The sequence below is a fragment of the Corylus avellana genome, chromosome ca4 (genome assembly GCF_901000735.1).
Source record: "Corylus avellana chromosome ca4, CavTom2PMs-1.0".
In the NCBI taxonomy this organism is placed as follows: Eukaryota; Viridiplantae; Streptophyta; class Magnoliopsida; order Fagales; family Betulaceae; genus Corylus; species Corylus avellana.
In genome coordinates this window covers 29,711,131-29,726,744 of record NC_081544.1, presented here as the reverse complement: position 1 = coordinate 29,726,744, position 15,614 = coordinate 29,711,131, and the positions used below count along the sequence as shown (strand labels likewise).

General features: G+C 41.4%; 1 protein-coding gene across 2 annotated transcripts in view; it reads right to left on the bottom strand.

The window, feature by feature from the left end:
• Positions 1-14,295, bottom strand: part of LOC132177128 (MAP3K epsilon protein kinase 1-like) — a 39,430-nt gene extending 25,135 nt beyond the window's left edge. For both annotated transcript variants that reach the window (XM_059589350.1, XM_059589353.1), the window contains exons 1-7: positions 13,974-14,295; positions 12,581-12,715; positions 12,358-12,378; positions 11,787-11,860; positions 11,597-11,687; positions 11,430-11,513; positions 8,978-9,079 (exon numbers count right to left, since the gene is read on the bottom strand). In XM_059589350.1, the coding sequence (XP_059445333.1) occupies positions 8,978-9,079; positions 11,430-11,513; positions 11,597-11,687; positions 11,787-11,860; positions 12,358-12,378; positions 12,581-12,715; positions 13,974-14,033 (567 nt within the window). In that variant the 5' untranslated portion in view covers positions 14,034-14,295. The remainder of the gene's footprint in view (positions 1-8,977; positions 9,080-11,429; positions 11,514-11,596; positions 11,688-11,786; positions 11,861-12,357; positions 12,379-12,580; positions 12,716-13,973) is intronic.
• Between the last annotated feature and the right edge of the window lie 1,319 nt (positions 14,296-15,614).

Sequence of the window (15,614 nt, the reverse complement as noted above, 5' to 3'; positions counted from 1 at the left end):
GATGAACTGGCCGGCGTCTTGGGTTGTGGCACTAGCTCGCTTCCCTTGAAGTATTTGGGTCTTCCGTTAGGGGCTTCCTTCAAGCAGTTGGCTGTTTGGGATGATATGGTGGAGAAAATTGCTAGAAGGTTGGCCTCGTGGAAGCGTTCTTACTTGTCCAAGGGGGCGAGGCTCACTCTCATCAAGAGCACCTTATCCAACTTGCCCACCTATCTTCTGTCCCTGTTTCCCATCCCTATATCCGTGGCGAACCGTATTGAGAAGATTCAACGGGATTTTTTATGGGGAGGTTTCAAGGATGAACCCAAATTCCATTTGGTCAGTTGGCACGAGGTTTGTTCTCCGATTTCTGAGGGAGGTCTAGGGATTCGGAGCTTGCGCCTTTTCAACCAAGCCCTCTTGGGGAAATGGTTATGGAGATTTGCAAATGAAGAAGAAGCTTGGTGGAGAAGTATCTTGGTGGCTAAGTATGGGGTGGTTTGGGGTGGTTGGCGTTCAAATGTTCCTCGTGGAACGCATGGGGTGGGGCTATGGAAATTCATTTGTGGGGTTTGGAGGTCGTTTCGGTGCCACTTCAGATTAGTTCCCGGTTTGGGGGGGAAGGTCAAATTTTGGGAGGATTGTTGGTGTGGCGAGACGCCCCTCAAAGAGGCTTTTCCGGGCCTTTTTATTATAGCCCGCAACAAGGATGCCTCCATTGCGGATATTCGGGAGTGTGTAAATGGGATGGTGCACTGGAACGTTACTTTTACCCGTAGTATCCATGATTGGGAGGAGTTGGCCTTAGCCTCTTTCTTCTCACTCTTGTATTCGTCTTCGATCCGGGGGGAAGGGGTTGACCGTATGTGGTGGATTCCTTCAAGGAAAGGGAAGTTTGAGGTCCGCACTTTCTACAAGAGGCTTGCCCTTAAGGAGCCTAATCAGTTCCCTTGGAGAAGGATTTGGCGTACTAAGGCTCCTTTGCGAGTGGCGTTTTTTGCTTGGTCGGCCGCTCTTGGGAAATCTCTCACTCTGGATAATGTTCGGAAGAGAGGTATTGTTGTGGTTAATCGTTGTTGCATGTGTGAGGTGGATGGGGAGTCTGTGGATCATCTCTTCCTTCATTGTGGGGTCGCGCGCAAGTTGTGGGAGGTCATCTTCTCTCGCTTTAACTTGAGTTGGGTTATGCCTAGAAGCGTCATGGAGATGTTTGCCAGTTGGTGGGCGGGAGGTAGATCTAGTAGTGCGGTGGTTTGGAAGATGGCTCCCTTGTGTCTTCTATGGTGTCTTTGGAAGGAAAGGAATGCGAGATGCTTCGAGGATTTGTCGAGGAACCTAGAGGATCTTATTCACTTCTTTTTGTACACTTTATTCACATGGACAGCAGGATGGCTTGCTCCTTTAGTGATTGATTTTCCTGATTTTCTCTTTTTGTTCTCTTCTTCTTTCTCCCCTACTTCGTCGCTCCTTTGTATACTTCCTGTGTACTAGGGTTGCGCCCCTCTGCGCTCTTAATGCATTATTACTTATCAAAAAAAAACAAAGGTAATGAAATGGAAAGGGAAGAGGTTACGCCTCCAGTCAAAAAAGGTAACAGAGAGCTTAATAATCTGCAGTCTTCTGTTAATTTTTTGGAGTTTGCTAGGAGGGACAGGAGTAAGGGGAGGTTCAATTGAGTTAAATCATGAAGCTCAAGATTCTTTCATGGAATGTGAGAGGTTTGAATGAGAGGGATAAGAGGTTGAGGGTTAGAAATCTGCTCAGAAGTTGGACGGCAGACTTAATTTGTTTTCAAGAGACGAAGTTGGATTTTATTTCCTTCAGCTTAGTGAGGAGTTTATGGGGCTGCCCGTATGTGGAGTGGTGCTATGTTCCTTCTATCGGGGCTTCGGGTGGCATTTTGCTCATGTGGGATAAGAGGGTTGTTGAGAAGATAGATGCTGTTTTGGGTAGTTATGTGGCGGCTTGCTCCTTCAAAAATGTTGTGGATGGTCTTGTTTGGGCGTTTGCGGGGGTGTATGGGCCTAATAGAGTCAACTCCAGACGTCTTCTTTGGGAGGAGCTGGCAGGGGTTATGAGCTGCTGGGATATGCCGTGGTGCATTGGGGGGGACTTCAATGTTACTCTTTATCCGAGTGAAAGGTCGAGGGGAGTTTTTTTTTCAGGCTGCAATGAGGGATTTTGGTGAGTTCATTTCGGAGCAGGGCCTCATGGACCTCCCCTCAGCTGGGGGGATCTCCACCTAGTCTAATAATCACTCTTGGTCTAGGCTTGACCGGTTTTTAGTCTCTACGGATTGGGAAGTTCGTCATCCGGATTTGCGGCAAAAGAGGATGCTCCGGGTTTGCTCCGACCATGCTCCTATTATTCTAGATTGCAATCCTTCCTCGGGAGGCAAAAGACTCTTCAAATTTGAGAATATGTAGCTAAAAGCGGAGGGCTTTGTGGATAAAGTTCGTAGCTAGTGGGTCTTGTATCATTTTCATGGTACCCCGAGTTTCATTCTTTTTAAGAAGTTGCAAGCTCTAAAATGGGACATTAAAAGATGGAATGCTCAAGATTTTGGCAATGTGGGGGCTTGTATTAAAGCCCGTATGGATGATCTTAAAACTCTTGAGAGGGCGGAAGAAGAGAGGGGTTTATCTACTGAGGAGATTGAGAGGAAAAGTGTGCTTGCGAGAGAGTTAGAATCCTCCTTCCTACAAGAAGAAATCAATTGGAGGCAAAAATCCAGGATCCGTTGGTTGAAAGAGGGCGATAAGTGTACGAAATTCTTCCATCAGATTGCTAATGCCAACTGTAGACAGAATTATATTGAGTCATTGAATATTAATGGCACTACTTCTTCTGACCAAGAGGCTATTAGTAATCGTATCACCCATTTTTATGAGTCGCTCTTCACGGAGACTCTTAGTTGGAGACCGAGGTTGGATAATCTTCACTTCGACATGTTAGATGTTGATGAGTCCTCTAGTTTGGAAGCTCCTTTCGAGGAAAGGGAGGTGTGGGAGGTGATTAAAAAAATGGATAGGGACAAGGCACCAGGCCTGGATGGTTTTTTTATGGCTTTCTTCCAAGATTGTTGGGATGTGATCAAATTGGACATTATGGCTGTTTTTGCGGAGTTCCATGATAGAGGTAAATTTGAAAAAAGGCTTAATGCTACATTTCTTGCTCTTATTCCGAAGTCTAATGGGGCATCCGATCTGAAGGACTTTCGTCTAATCAACCTTGTGGGGGGGACCTATAAGATTATTGCTAAGGTCTTAGCCAATAGAATGAGGAGAGTTATGGATTGGGTCATCTCCAATCCACAGAATGCTTTCGTCAAAGACAGACATGTTTTGGATTCGGTTCTTATTGTCAATGAATGCCTTGACAGCCGAATCAGATTTGAGGATCCTGGCCTCTTGTGTAAGTTGGATATGGAAAAGGCTTCTAACCACATGAACCGGAAGTTTATACTCTACTTGTTAAGAAGGTGCGGTTTTGGTGAGAAATGGTGCTTATGGATTGAGAATTGTATCTCGTCTGTGCGGTTCTCGGTTTTGATCAATGGTTCTCCTTCCAGTTTCTTTGAGAGTTCGCGTGGGGTGAGACAAGACGATCCCCTCTCGCCTTTTTTGTTCATCTTAGTTATGGAGGCGCTCAGCAGGATGATCAATGTTTCTATCAACAGGAGTTTCATCAATGGTTTTTATATGGGTGCTAGAGAGTCTGATCGGGTAGTTGTTTCTCACCTCCTTTTTGCTAATGATACGCTGGTTTTTTGTGGGGCTGCTCCTTACCAAATTATATTTATTAAAGCCCTTCTTATTGGTTTCGAGGCTGTCTCTGGGTTAAAAGTAAATCGGGCCAAATCTGTTTTGGTCCTTGTCAAAGGTACGGGTGAGGCGGGTGAGTTGGCTGGCATTCTGGGATGTGGCACCAGCTCTTTCTCTTTGAAGTATCTGGGCCTTCCTCTAGGGGCTTTTTTCAAGCTTTTGGCTATTTGGGAAAACATGTTGGAGAAGATTGCTAGAAGGTTGGCCCCTTGGAAACGTTCGTATTTGTCCAAGGCGGCTAGGTTCACCCTCATCAAGAGCACCTTATCCAACCTTCCTACATATTTTTTGTCTTTCTTTCCTATCCCTACCTCTGTGGCGAATCGCATTGAGAAGATTCAACGGGATTTTTTATGGGGGGGGCTCAACGACGAGCCTAAGATCCACTTGGTCAGTTGGCACGAGGTTTGTAAGCCGATTTCCGAGGGCGGTCTAGGGATTCGGAGTTTGCGGTTTTTAATCAAGCTCTTTTGGGGAAATGGTTGTGGAGATTTGCCAATGAAGAAGAGGCTTGGTGGAGAAGGATATTAGTGGCAAAGTTCGGGGTGTCTTAGGGCGGTTGGCGCTCTATAGTTCCTCACGGTTCGCATGGGGTGGGGTTATGGAAACACATTTGTAGGGGTTGGAAGTCGTTTCACTGTCACTTTAGATTTGATCCTGGCTCGGGGCTGAAAGTCAAATTTTGGGAAGATATTTGGTGCGGCGAGATGTCCCTCAAGGATGCTTTTCCCGGCCTTTTCAATATTGCTAGCACTAAGGCTGCCTCCATTGCGGATATCAGGGTGTGTATAAATGGTATGATTCATTGGAATATTACCTTTATTCGAATAATTCATGATTGGGAGGAGATGGCCTTAGCCTCCCTTCTCTCGCTCTTGTATTCGCTCTCGTTGCATGGGGAAGGGGAGGACCGGATGTGGTGGATCCCATCTAGAAAAGGGGAGTTTGAGGTTCGCTCCTTTTACAGTAAGCTTGTCCTTAAAGAGCCCAACCATTTCCCTTGGAGAAGTATTTGGCGCACCAAGGTTCCTTCGAGAGTGGCGTTTTTTGCTTGGTCGGCCACCCTTGAGAAATCTCTTACCTTGGATAATGTTTGGAAGACAGGTATTGTTGTGATTAATCGATGTTGTATGTGTGAATCGGAAAGGGAGTCTGTGGATCATCTCTTTCTTCACTGTGGGGTTGCGCGCTTTTTGTGGGATGTTATCCTCTCTCGTTTCAACATGTGTTGGGTAATGCCTAGAAGCGTCAAGGAGATGTTTGCTAGTTGGTGGTCGGGTGGTAAATCCCAAAGTGCGGTAGCATGGAAGATGGCTCCCCCATGTCTTATGTGGTGCTTATGGAAGGAAAGGAATGCTAGATGCTTCGAAGATTTGTCGAGAAACCTTGAGGACCTTGTTCATTTCTTTTTATACATGCTCTTTACTTGGACTGCAGGCTGGCTTGCACCCATAGTAATCAATTTCCCTGATTTTCTTTTTATGTTCTCTTCTTCTTTCTCCTCTACTTAGTCGCTATTTTGTATACTTCATGTGTACTTGGGTTGCACCCCTTTGCACTCTTTAATGCATCATTACTTATCAAAAAAAAAAAAAAAAAAGTTCAAATATTCCACAAGTTAGTTTGGCCCCACTAAAACAATGGTTTCCTGACTCACTTTTTATATTTTCACGACTGGCTTCAGTCATTTTTATTCCATACCTAAACAAAAAAGGCAATAAATTACTACTTCAAGTAGGATTTCTTAGTTTTCTCTTATGGCCTTGTTAGATATTCTTTTATCAGTATGAAAGCAAACTTAAGGCAAATGTTTATACACTACAGTCACGGATTCACAACCCCAGCCCAGATCACGGAAAAGCAAGGAACCACCACAATCTAATAAAAGTACATTCCCTGAAAAATAATGAACCATCATAATCTAATCAAAGTACAATCATAATCTAATAAAAGGGATTAAAGTGCCCATTACCACTAGCACAAGGCCCCATTCCATGTCTTCATGGATATGATCACAATACAGCCCACATGTCTTCATGGATTTGCTCTCTCTCTCTCTCTCTAGATTTGGATGAATTTCAAATTTTGAAATTTTGAAAGTTTGATTTTCTGCGAGCGGTGGCGCGGCTGGCGCTGCGCATTAGGGCACGGCGTGCTTGTTATGGAACGCAGCTTCTCTTTTGAAGCTAAAACCTTCTGCCTTTCGGCAAAGGCTGGGTGTCCTAACCTTCGTCTGGAGGAAAGGAGAAAAGGATTTGTAGGGTATATTTTCGCGAGCTTTCAGTGTTCGTCGTGGTTGGTGGAAACGGTGGAAGCGGCAATTCAGGCTCAGGTGAAGGAAGAAATCACCAAATCTTACCGTGAGGGTGATAAGGCCACGATGGTCCACGAGGGAGGTAATAAGGCCGGAAGGTTCTTGGAGGTATCGGTGTTGGCTGAGGGTGGACGTAAAGGAGTCATTTGGCTTCCGGAGGGACGCTTTGGGAAGGGCTGGCGGCGTTTTGTGGGAGAGCTTCAGCAACTGTTGGCGGCCCAGTTCAAGCTGTCTGGTTCGGCGGGGCTTCTCATGGATGTTCCTTCTTTGGGGGTCGATTCCGGGAGGTCGTTCGTGGATGTACTTCGATCTTCTCCAGGCGTCGAGGCGAGAGTAGTAGAGTACCCGAGGTCTCTCGATTTGTTTCCGGGGTCGTCTTGTTTGGAATCGGAGTATGACGGTATTGGGTTGCGTTCTGCCATGGATTGCTCTGCGTTGGAGTGCTTGCCTACTCCTCTGGCGAAGGCAGCTGGGTCTGTGAGCTCGAGGAAGAAGAAGAAGGGTAAGATCGGTATTAGTGGGTTGTTGAGGCTTCTAGGGCAAATCCAACATAAGTTGGACCGGGTCCGTGCTGGGGTTGTCTCGAAGCCCAATCGCAGGAGAAAAAGAATTCGTATTTTGGGCCTAACCAATTCTGTGTTGGGATGCGTTTCCGGGTCGGCCTCTGAAATGGGATCGGGTCAATATTTGGATCCAGTTCAATACTTGGATCCGGATCATAACTCGGATCCAGTCCAAAACTCGGTTCCGGGTTCGGAGCTGGGTTCGAATCTAAATTTTGTCTCGTTTTCTTTACCTTTGGAGCCTGTTTCTGCGTGTGTGTCGCTTTTGGTGCCTTCTCCGAGGCTTCCTCTGGTCTCTGAAGGGGTTTTGGAGCCATCGGCTAGGTCTTCTTTGAGTTTGCAAGTTACCAGTTTGGCTTCCGGCGTTGGGTCTTCCCCGACGGAGTTCTCTCTCGCTCTGGTGCGAGTTTTGGGCGAGAACGTTGGGTCTAACGGTGACGGATCCTCTCAGGGGGCTGTTTCTACCCCTTCTGCGGAGGATTTACCGACAAGCCCTTTGCGCAGGGACTGGGAGGTTTCTTTTTCTTCGGTGCCTGAAGCCCGCCTGGGTGCGACTGTATCTTCGGAGCTTTCTGATTCGGTGCGTCTTTCTATTCTCAAAGAGGCCTTCTCTGTTCCTTGGGAGGTGGACTCTCCGGCGAGCCCCCTTTGCAGGGATAGGGAGGTTCCTTTTTCGGGGGGGGAGGAATCTCAGGTTGTTCGTCCCTCTTCTCCGGCAAAAGGTTTGATTCGTCGTGGGTTCTTTGGTCCGAGAGCTGTCTCTCCCTCTCCGGTGGTGTTGAAGGAATCTTCCTTGTCTTCTAAGGGAAAGGACCCTGTTCCGGTACCTCTTTGCCGGAGGAGGTTCAGGTAGGCTCTACTGTCTCGCCTACCTTTGGGGTGGCTGAGATGGGTCTTCATTCCCCTGCTGCTACCTCCTTGCTCTCGTCTCAGGTCTGTACTTCTCTCTCGACCACTTCCCTTTCCGATGGGGCGGCTGAGATGGGTAGGAGTCTTAGCCGTCCTTTTCCTCGCATGACAGAGAGTGGTACTCCCATTTATTCCTCTATATCCACGTCCCAACTGTGGTATACCCGGAGGGTGAAGGAAAAAGTCGCTAAGCAGCTGCATAAGAACAAGGACCTGCTAGCCGAGGCTGTGGTTGATTCTTCGGTGGAAGGGAAGGAGGGCTATTCGATAGGGGGCTTGATGCGATGAATCTCGCTCCCGTTGTGGGGTTGTCTTGGGGAGGTGAAGACAAAAAACTTCGGGACCTTTTCTCCGTCATTGAGAAGAGGGAGCCCGTGATTGAAGCTTCTGCTCCTAAGGTTAAGGGGATGAGGGAGCTCAAAAATCTGGATTGCTCCATCTCTCCGGTGAAGGGCCGGCGTCGGCGGGGATTTTTGGGGTCGAAAAATGTTTTTTCATTTCCCTCTGAGGTGCACTAGGGCTTTTCTTGGGTGTTTGGTTGCGTCCCTTGTATACTTTCTTGGGTTCTTAGAGGTTTTTCTGGGTTTTTGGTTGGGTTCCTTTGCATACATTATTGTGTACTTAGAGGTGCTTTGCGCTTTTTTTGATATATATTACATTACTTATCAAAAAAAAAAAAGTACAATCAATTCTTTTCAATTCCCAGTTAAATGAATATTTTTGAACCCTAGCTTCCAAGTTCCACAAACTTTTCTTTCTGCTGGACCATCCAGGAAAGCCTAAAGAAAAGGTTTTGCAAAATCTCTATTTTAGGACAAATAGAACAAAAGCCTCCAAAAACCAAAAAAAAAAAAGATAAATAAGACAAGAACTACCAATTGAACCCAACCTCAATGCCAACTACAAGGAATCAGCCACATTAACATATTATAATATACATTTTTTTTTTCTCTTATATGAGTTGCATGAATATGATATACATCCATCAGCTGACAAGGAACTATAAATTGACTGGCCCTAGCTAAGAAACATGTTCACTAAATTTTATTCTTCAATTATTGTTATCTATGAGAAAATTAGAACAAAACAGAAAGGAAGAGAAAGGGAAAAAAAGATCCAAACATCGGTTCTTGCTAACATATTTAATGTGTACTACAATTAACAAGAACAAACCTCAAAACAAGCAAAAAATTTCAACTACACTCAACTAAACCTTAATTCTGATTAAATAGGGTCCATTATAAATCCCCATCGACCAACTGGGACCAGAATAAGTAACATTGATTCAACAATTTTCAATTGGGCCTACTGGCCCCACAGGGCTCAAACAGCATTATAGAGAACAAAAACTGACAAAATTACTAATCAAAATATAAGTATTAAAGTACCTCGGGGGCCATCCAATAAGGTGTTCCAACAACTGAATGTGTATTAACATCAGCCTCTGTCAGTTTCGTTGCAACACCAAAATCAGCGAGTTTCACAAGACCCTGACAGCGTAAGATTAGGTCAAGTATGTAATTCACAAGAATTACTGAAAACTTTTCAGACCATGCTAACTAACTGATAATAGAACAATCAACCAGAGAGAGGAAAAACAAAGTTGAAAAACATAGAAGCATATGCAGATGACATTGGACAATAATCATAGCTGTATGAATACTCTTTACTCTTGGACGGCCGCTTGGCTAGCTCCTTTAGTAATTAGTTTTTCTGACTTCCTCTTTCATTTCTCTCCTTCCTAGGCGCTCTCTTTTTATACTTCCCGTGTATATGGGTTGCGCCCCTTTGCGCTTTTGATATATAATACTTTTACTTATCAAAAAAAAAAAATCATAGCTGTATGAATACATGCATGACATGAGACTGAAGCACCTCAGCAGATGTTGGGCATTAAGAGATTTTTTTGATAAGTAATAATGCATTAAAGAGCGCAAAGGGGCGCAACCCAAGTACACAGGGAGTATACAAGAGTGCGACTAAGTGGGGGAGAAAGGAGAGGAGAACATAAAGAGAAAATCAGGAAAATTAATCACTAAAGGAGCAAGCCAGCCTGCAATCCATGTGAAAAGCGTGTACAAAAAGAAATGATAATGCTAAATTGTTATCAGCTGTCAGGTCAGCAAAAATCTCACATAACTTGATTCACTTGAATCCTACCACTATCGATCATGTCATTCTGGATACCACAGGAGCATAATCTCCAAGACTTACTAATTCAGCAGCACTGACATAACATAAATTTAGAGCATGTTCGAGAATGCGTTGGAATATAGAACTTTTAAAGTCAAAAAGAGATTTTTAGAAAAAAACTTCATTTTTAAGCATTTCCCAAAAGTGCGTTTTGGCTCTTTTTAGACTAAAAAAAGTAAAAATCGTACTTTTAGATTTTGTTACCAAACAAGCCGGCTTTTTGTTTGGAACGGCTTTTTGGGTACTAAAAGTATTTTTTAAGCTCCCTAATGCAATTCCAAATAGGCCACTAGTCTATGAAAGTTATGCCAGTCCAAAGAACAACTAAAACATCCAAATGTATTAAAAGTCACTACCACAGGATTCATTACTCTAAACCACATAATTAAAACATATACATATGAACATGGAAAAGGCTATGCATTCACAACAAAAAGTTCACAAAGAAAAAAACAATAATACAAACTATACTCCTAGTATAATTGGTTTATCTACAGCTACTGTTAATCCCTATAATATAAAAGATTATAATTGGTTTATCTACAGCTACTGTTAAGAGGTTTAGGAGAGACTACTATTGTAAGTAGTATACCATGTGGGTTATACTAGACTTTATTTTTTATTTTTTATTTTTTTTGATAACGGAAAACCCCTTTTAAGGCAAGGCCACTTCATGTACCCACACACACCCCACCCCACCCCCCACCCTTCATATAGCCTCTAACTTGTTTTTCATGAAAGAACTAGGCATATCGAGGTTAATTGCCACTTCATTCAAGATAAAATATCAAGTGGAGATATTTCTACACCATTTGTGAAGTCTAAGGGTCAGCTTGCGGAAATGTTTACAGCACCTATGATTTTAATAGGTTGAAGTTTATTTGCTCCAAACCAATTTTATGTGACATATATGCTCCAGCATGAGGGGAAGTGATCAAAGGTTTAGAAGAAGCTACTATTGTAATAAGCATCCCACGTGGGGTATATTAGTCTTCATGCTATTTCTAAATATATAAATCTATGCATATAGTGGGAAATATTTGTGTTTATGTATATAGTGGGGAGTAGGGCTCATGAAAAATTATATTCGCATACACTTTTCTTAGCCCCCATCACTAGCAACAAGAAAAAAAATATTTTTTCTACGAACCTACACCGTGTTTTTTTTTTTTTTTTTTTTTTTTGACAGGGAACCTCGACAAGGCAGGGCCCTTCAGACCCACCCCTATAGACTAAACCTCGAACCCGTGCACCGCACCCTCGGAAGTTTCCCTACACGGATCAGGGAATCGCTGGCTTTTACACGAGGGGGTGTGGCCCCAAGGGAGAGTTTGCACCTAGCAAGTCTCGAACTTGGGATCTATGGGGTGATACTCCCTAAGACCAGAAGCCTCAACCACTAGGCCAACCCCTTGGGGTTGGGCCCCCACCAAGTTGCATCTATCGTACCTAGAATTAAACCAAAATCATAAAGCAAGCCAACATGTTACTCCTGAACTGAACTAGAAGATCAAAGTGAGCTTGGAAAATTTAATATGGCCAAACCACCAGCATGAGATGGGAACTTGAATGTGTTGGTCTAGTGGAGTTCTTTGAAAGCTACAGGAACCAACAAAAGACTAATAACAACAACCAGCAGGAATTTACCTCCTTAGTTGTCAATATGTTCGCACCCTTGATATCCCTATGGATCACACCTTGTTCATGTAGATAAACCAAGCCTTCCAAAACCTGTGTCTCGATGAATACTAATAAAACCTCAGCAAAACTTAACCCCAAAAAACCAGAAATAAACTACATGGACATTAGCAAACCTGAGCAATGTAAACAGCAACCAGTGATTCTGGAAAAGGTCCAAATTTATTTGGCTTGATAATGTTTGCAAGTGAGCCATTCTCCACATACCTATGTGAACAACAAACAAAAGAAACCGAAGGGTTTTCAAGCAGAATATCCAAAGAAGGATGCATACAAATATTTGCCATACAGAAAATTTGAGCTTACTCAAGGATTATGTGAAGGTGAGTCTTTGTCTTTAAAGATCCAAGATATTTCACAATGTTTTTGTGATTCAAGTTCTGCAAAAGAAGATTCATATTCCAAACAGCATCAATAACATAGTGAGCATACACTTTCTTCCAGAGGAACTCAGTATGTCTAACTTTAGCAGCATGAATTATAAGGTGATGCTTGAAAGGTTGTCCACACAAAATATCAGCACACACACAGCAGCACACATAAAATGCATGATGCTCGAAGGAAGAAAGTAAAATTAAGAACCAGGTACTATTTCTTACAATGACATAGTTCCAGAAGAAAGTAAAAGGGAGAAGTGCCTTTGAGCTAAAACTCATTGGCAATTGATTGATACAATGTACAGATGGTTAAAGCCATGTCATTGGTAATGTAACAATTTCAGCATATCCCATGGGTTTTTCATTTAACCCAAAGCCTTCATGCACTACACATGCTTGTATGCAGTATAGTTGGAAATAAGCAAAGGAGTACACCAATGAAACTATTAGACCAAACACTACAACAGAAAAGGTTAAAAAAAGAAGAAGAAAAAATATACCTTCAGTAAATCAATCTCTTGCTAAGGTGTTAAGCATCCCACCGATGAGAGGATAATCAAAGGAAAGAGCACCCAGTGAGCCAAATCAACATAGTAGAGAGAGGAAACAACAAATTATGGAAACATAGCACAATAATGTTGAGACATACAATTATAAAAAGGGAAACAAAGAAAAAAGGAAAAGGAAAAGATATACAATTATATAAAGGGAATTTGGTCAAACCATAATAATGTTGAGATCCTCCTGGGCAATATTCTCCAATGAAACTTGTTTAATTGCAACAAAGTCTCCATTGTCCAAATCCAAGCCCTTGTAAACTCGACCATACGCTCCTTTCCCAATCTCATCTCCAAGCATCTGCATAAGTTTCACATGTAAAGATTAACCCAAACCTTTAAAATCCAAAATATTTCCAAACATGAACAAACTGAAATTTCAACCCTCAAACATTTGCTGATAAAAATGCAACATAGGATTATCCTCCTTTGAGACAAAAGAGAACAAAAAACCCCATCCAACTAAGTCTAAGACCTGGATCAATTAAGTTGAATTATTTTAATTAAGAAAAAAATAACAATAAAAAAACACAAACATATAATTGCATTCATTTTGCTCTTCTTTTTCTCCTTACGTATCCTAAGCAACCAAACAGGGGATACATCACTTGTAAACCCAAAATCCAATTTGTACGTTTGTTGGTGGATTGCCAGCAGCACTCGGATTGTTGCTTTGTGGAAAATGATGTCATCGTACCTTTTGTGGTGTCTATGGAAAGAAATGAATTATAGAAGTTTTGAAGACCTTGAGAGAACTTTGGAGGAGGCTAAGTTTTTATTTTTCAACACTTTTTATCTTTTGATAGCTGTTTATTTTTCTCCTATGGTGATTAGTTACCATGATTTTCTTGTTCTTTTGCCTCTACTAGTTAGATGGCTTCTCTTTTATACTGCGTACATGGGACACTTACGCTTTTTTATGATATCTCGATTACTTAACAACAATTTGAAAAATCTAGACATTGAGAACCAAAAAAAATTAAAGCCAGATAGCATGTTCAAATTCTTAACATTCTTTTTGGTATCCAATATATGTTGAAAATTAAAAGAGAGTAGTTAGTGGCTATAACCGGCTAACCCAACACGCTAATTAGCTCGGTCACTGCAGTGTAACCAAAGCAACAATACTACAAGAAACAAGAAAAGGAGAGAGACGGGAAAAAAAAAAAAAAAAAGATCAGAATCCAAACAAACAAGAATGCAATTAAACCGCAAACACGAAACCCTAACCTGCCATTTACTAGCTACTAAATATAATAACTTTTTAAGCAAAATAATGCCTTAATGCACTTTAATTTCCAAATTCAATGAACATTTTCACTGCATTTTTCTTTTCTCGGGGCCAGACGGTCAATAGCATGAAAATTCACATTTCTCGATTTACAGAATAATAGTCTCAGAATTTTCACTTTCCTCCCTTCGACTACATTGTCTCAGGCAACCAAACAGGCAATATGAACAGAAACAACGTTAAGACCCTAGAAAATGACCGCCACAGAGATGGAAAAGCAGAAAGAAATAAACCCAACAATTGCGAAATTAGACATTGATGTCCTCACATATTTATTGTCGAGAGTCTTGGATTTGTGGAAGGCCGACGACGTCATTTGCCGAGACATCGCTCCCGAATTGCGCTACTACCTTTCAGAAACCCTAGAAGTTTCCATTGCAATTTGCAACGGAGTTTAGAAAGAGAGAGTTAGGGTTTTGATCGGCCGATGGAGCCCAAAGCTTTCCGAGAGAGAGAAGGTTCCGATTGGTGGTATATTTGTGTCCGAAATGTAGTAATAATTAATAAATAAGCCGACTTCGGAGCACTCCAACTCAGAGTACGATGGCAACCTTTGAGACACTGCGATCAAAAGCTGGTCAAACAGAATGTTTGGGGCAGGGATGTGCTATGTCTTGCTGTATCTTATGGACAATTGAATCTTAAGGCTAAAACAAAAGTTACTCCTTTTTTTCTTTTTCTTTTTTCATTAATTAACAAACAGATTTATTTACTTATTACTTATAAAAAAATTAAAAAAAATAAAAACAAACAAACAACTGTTTTTTACTTAAAACCCCATTTCATCAATTCTTTGAAAACTGTAAAAGACAGGAGTTTTTTTTTTCTTTTTTCACTTTCCTTTTTGGATAATGTCTTCTCCAAAACAGAGAAAAAAAAAAAAAATTTGTACACAAAAGAAGAACATATCCCAATACAATGAAATTGAAAAGCACCTTGAGTAATATATGGCTCAATAAATATTTAACTGAACATTTAATTAAATTATCTTTTTTTATATATATATATTTTAGTTATCAACTTTTAGGCTTTCATTTAAAATATTACTTATTTATTTAATTTTTCTATTTTCAACCAAAAGAAAGAGAGAATAATATTAGATTTTTTCATTATTTGGTATGGATTGATGAGCTACAAAGCTACGTACAGTGTCGTGGACACGGGTATAGTGCACAGTGCACAATGTCGACCATTAGCAAGAATGGTGAGCTGCTCTTTGCTCGCAAATAAATGAACAGAACTACACAAAAGCAATGCAAGAAAATTTGAGAAAGAAGATGAGAGAGAGGAGATTAAACGATTTTTTTTTTAGCTCGCACTCACTCTCAAATAAGATCGTCTCCAATCCGTATTGGATTATAGAATATTTTGTTAATGGTTAGAATATCTCACATATGTCTAATTAATAAAAATAATTATAAAATAAAATTATAAAAAACTAAAAAGTGGTTGGCCACCCATTAGAGGTGGCCAGACTACCCCCGTTGGTTTGGGGTGGTCCGACCACCCCCAAGAGGACTATTCTCAAGGGTCAAACGATTTTTTTTTTTTTTTTTTAGATTTGGCCATTGAGAATGGTTCGGCTATCCCCAAGGGTCATGGGGTGGCTTTGACTACCCCTAGCCCTAACTAAGGTGGTCTGGCCACCAATTTAGGTTTTTATAATTGAATTTTTTAATTATTTTTAAAATATATATAATATTTTATTATTATTTTTATTAATTAGACATATGTTTTATTTATGTTCTCATGATCTATCTAGAGAGATCCTGACCATTAACTGGATATTCTCTAGTTTAATATAGATTATAGAGGATCTTATTTCCTCACTCTCAGCAAATTTATATACTTCACTCATTGCCTATGTTAGGTTAGTAATTTTAGAAAGTGCGATTTGAAAAAAAATAAA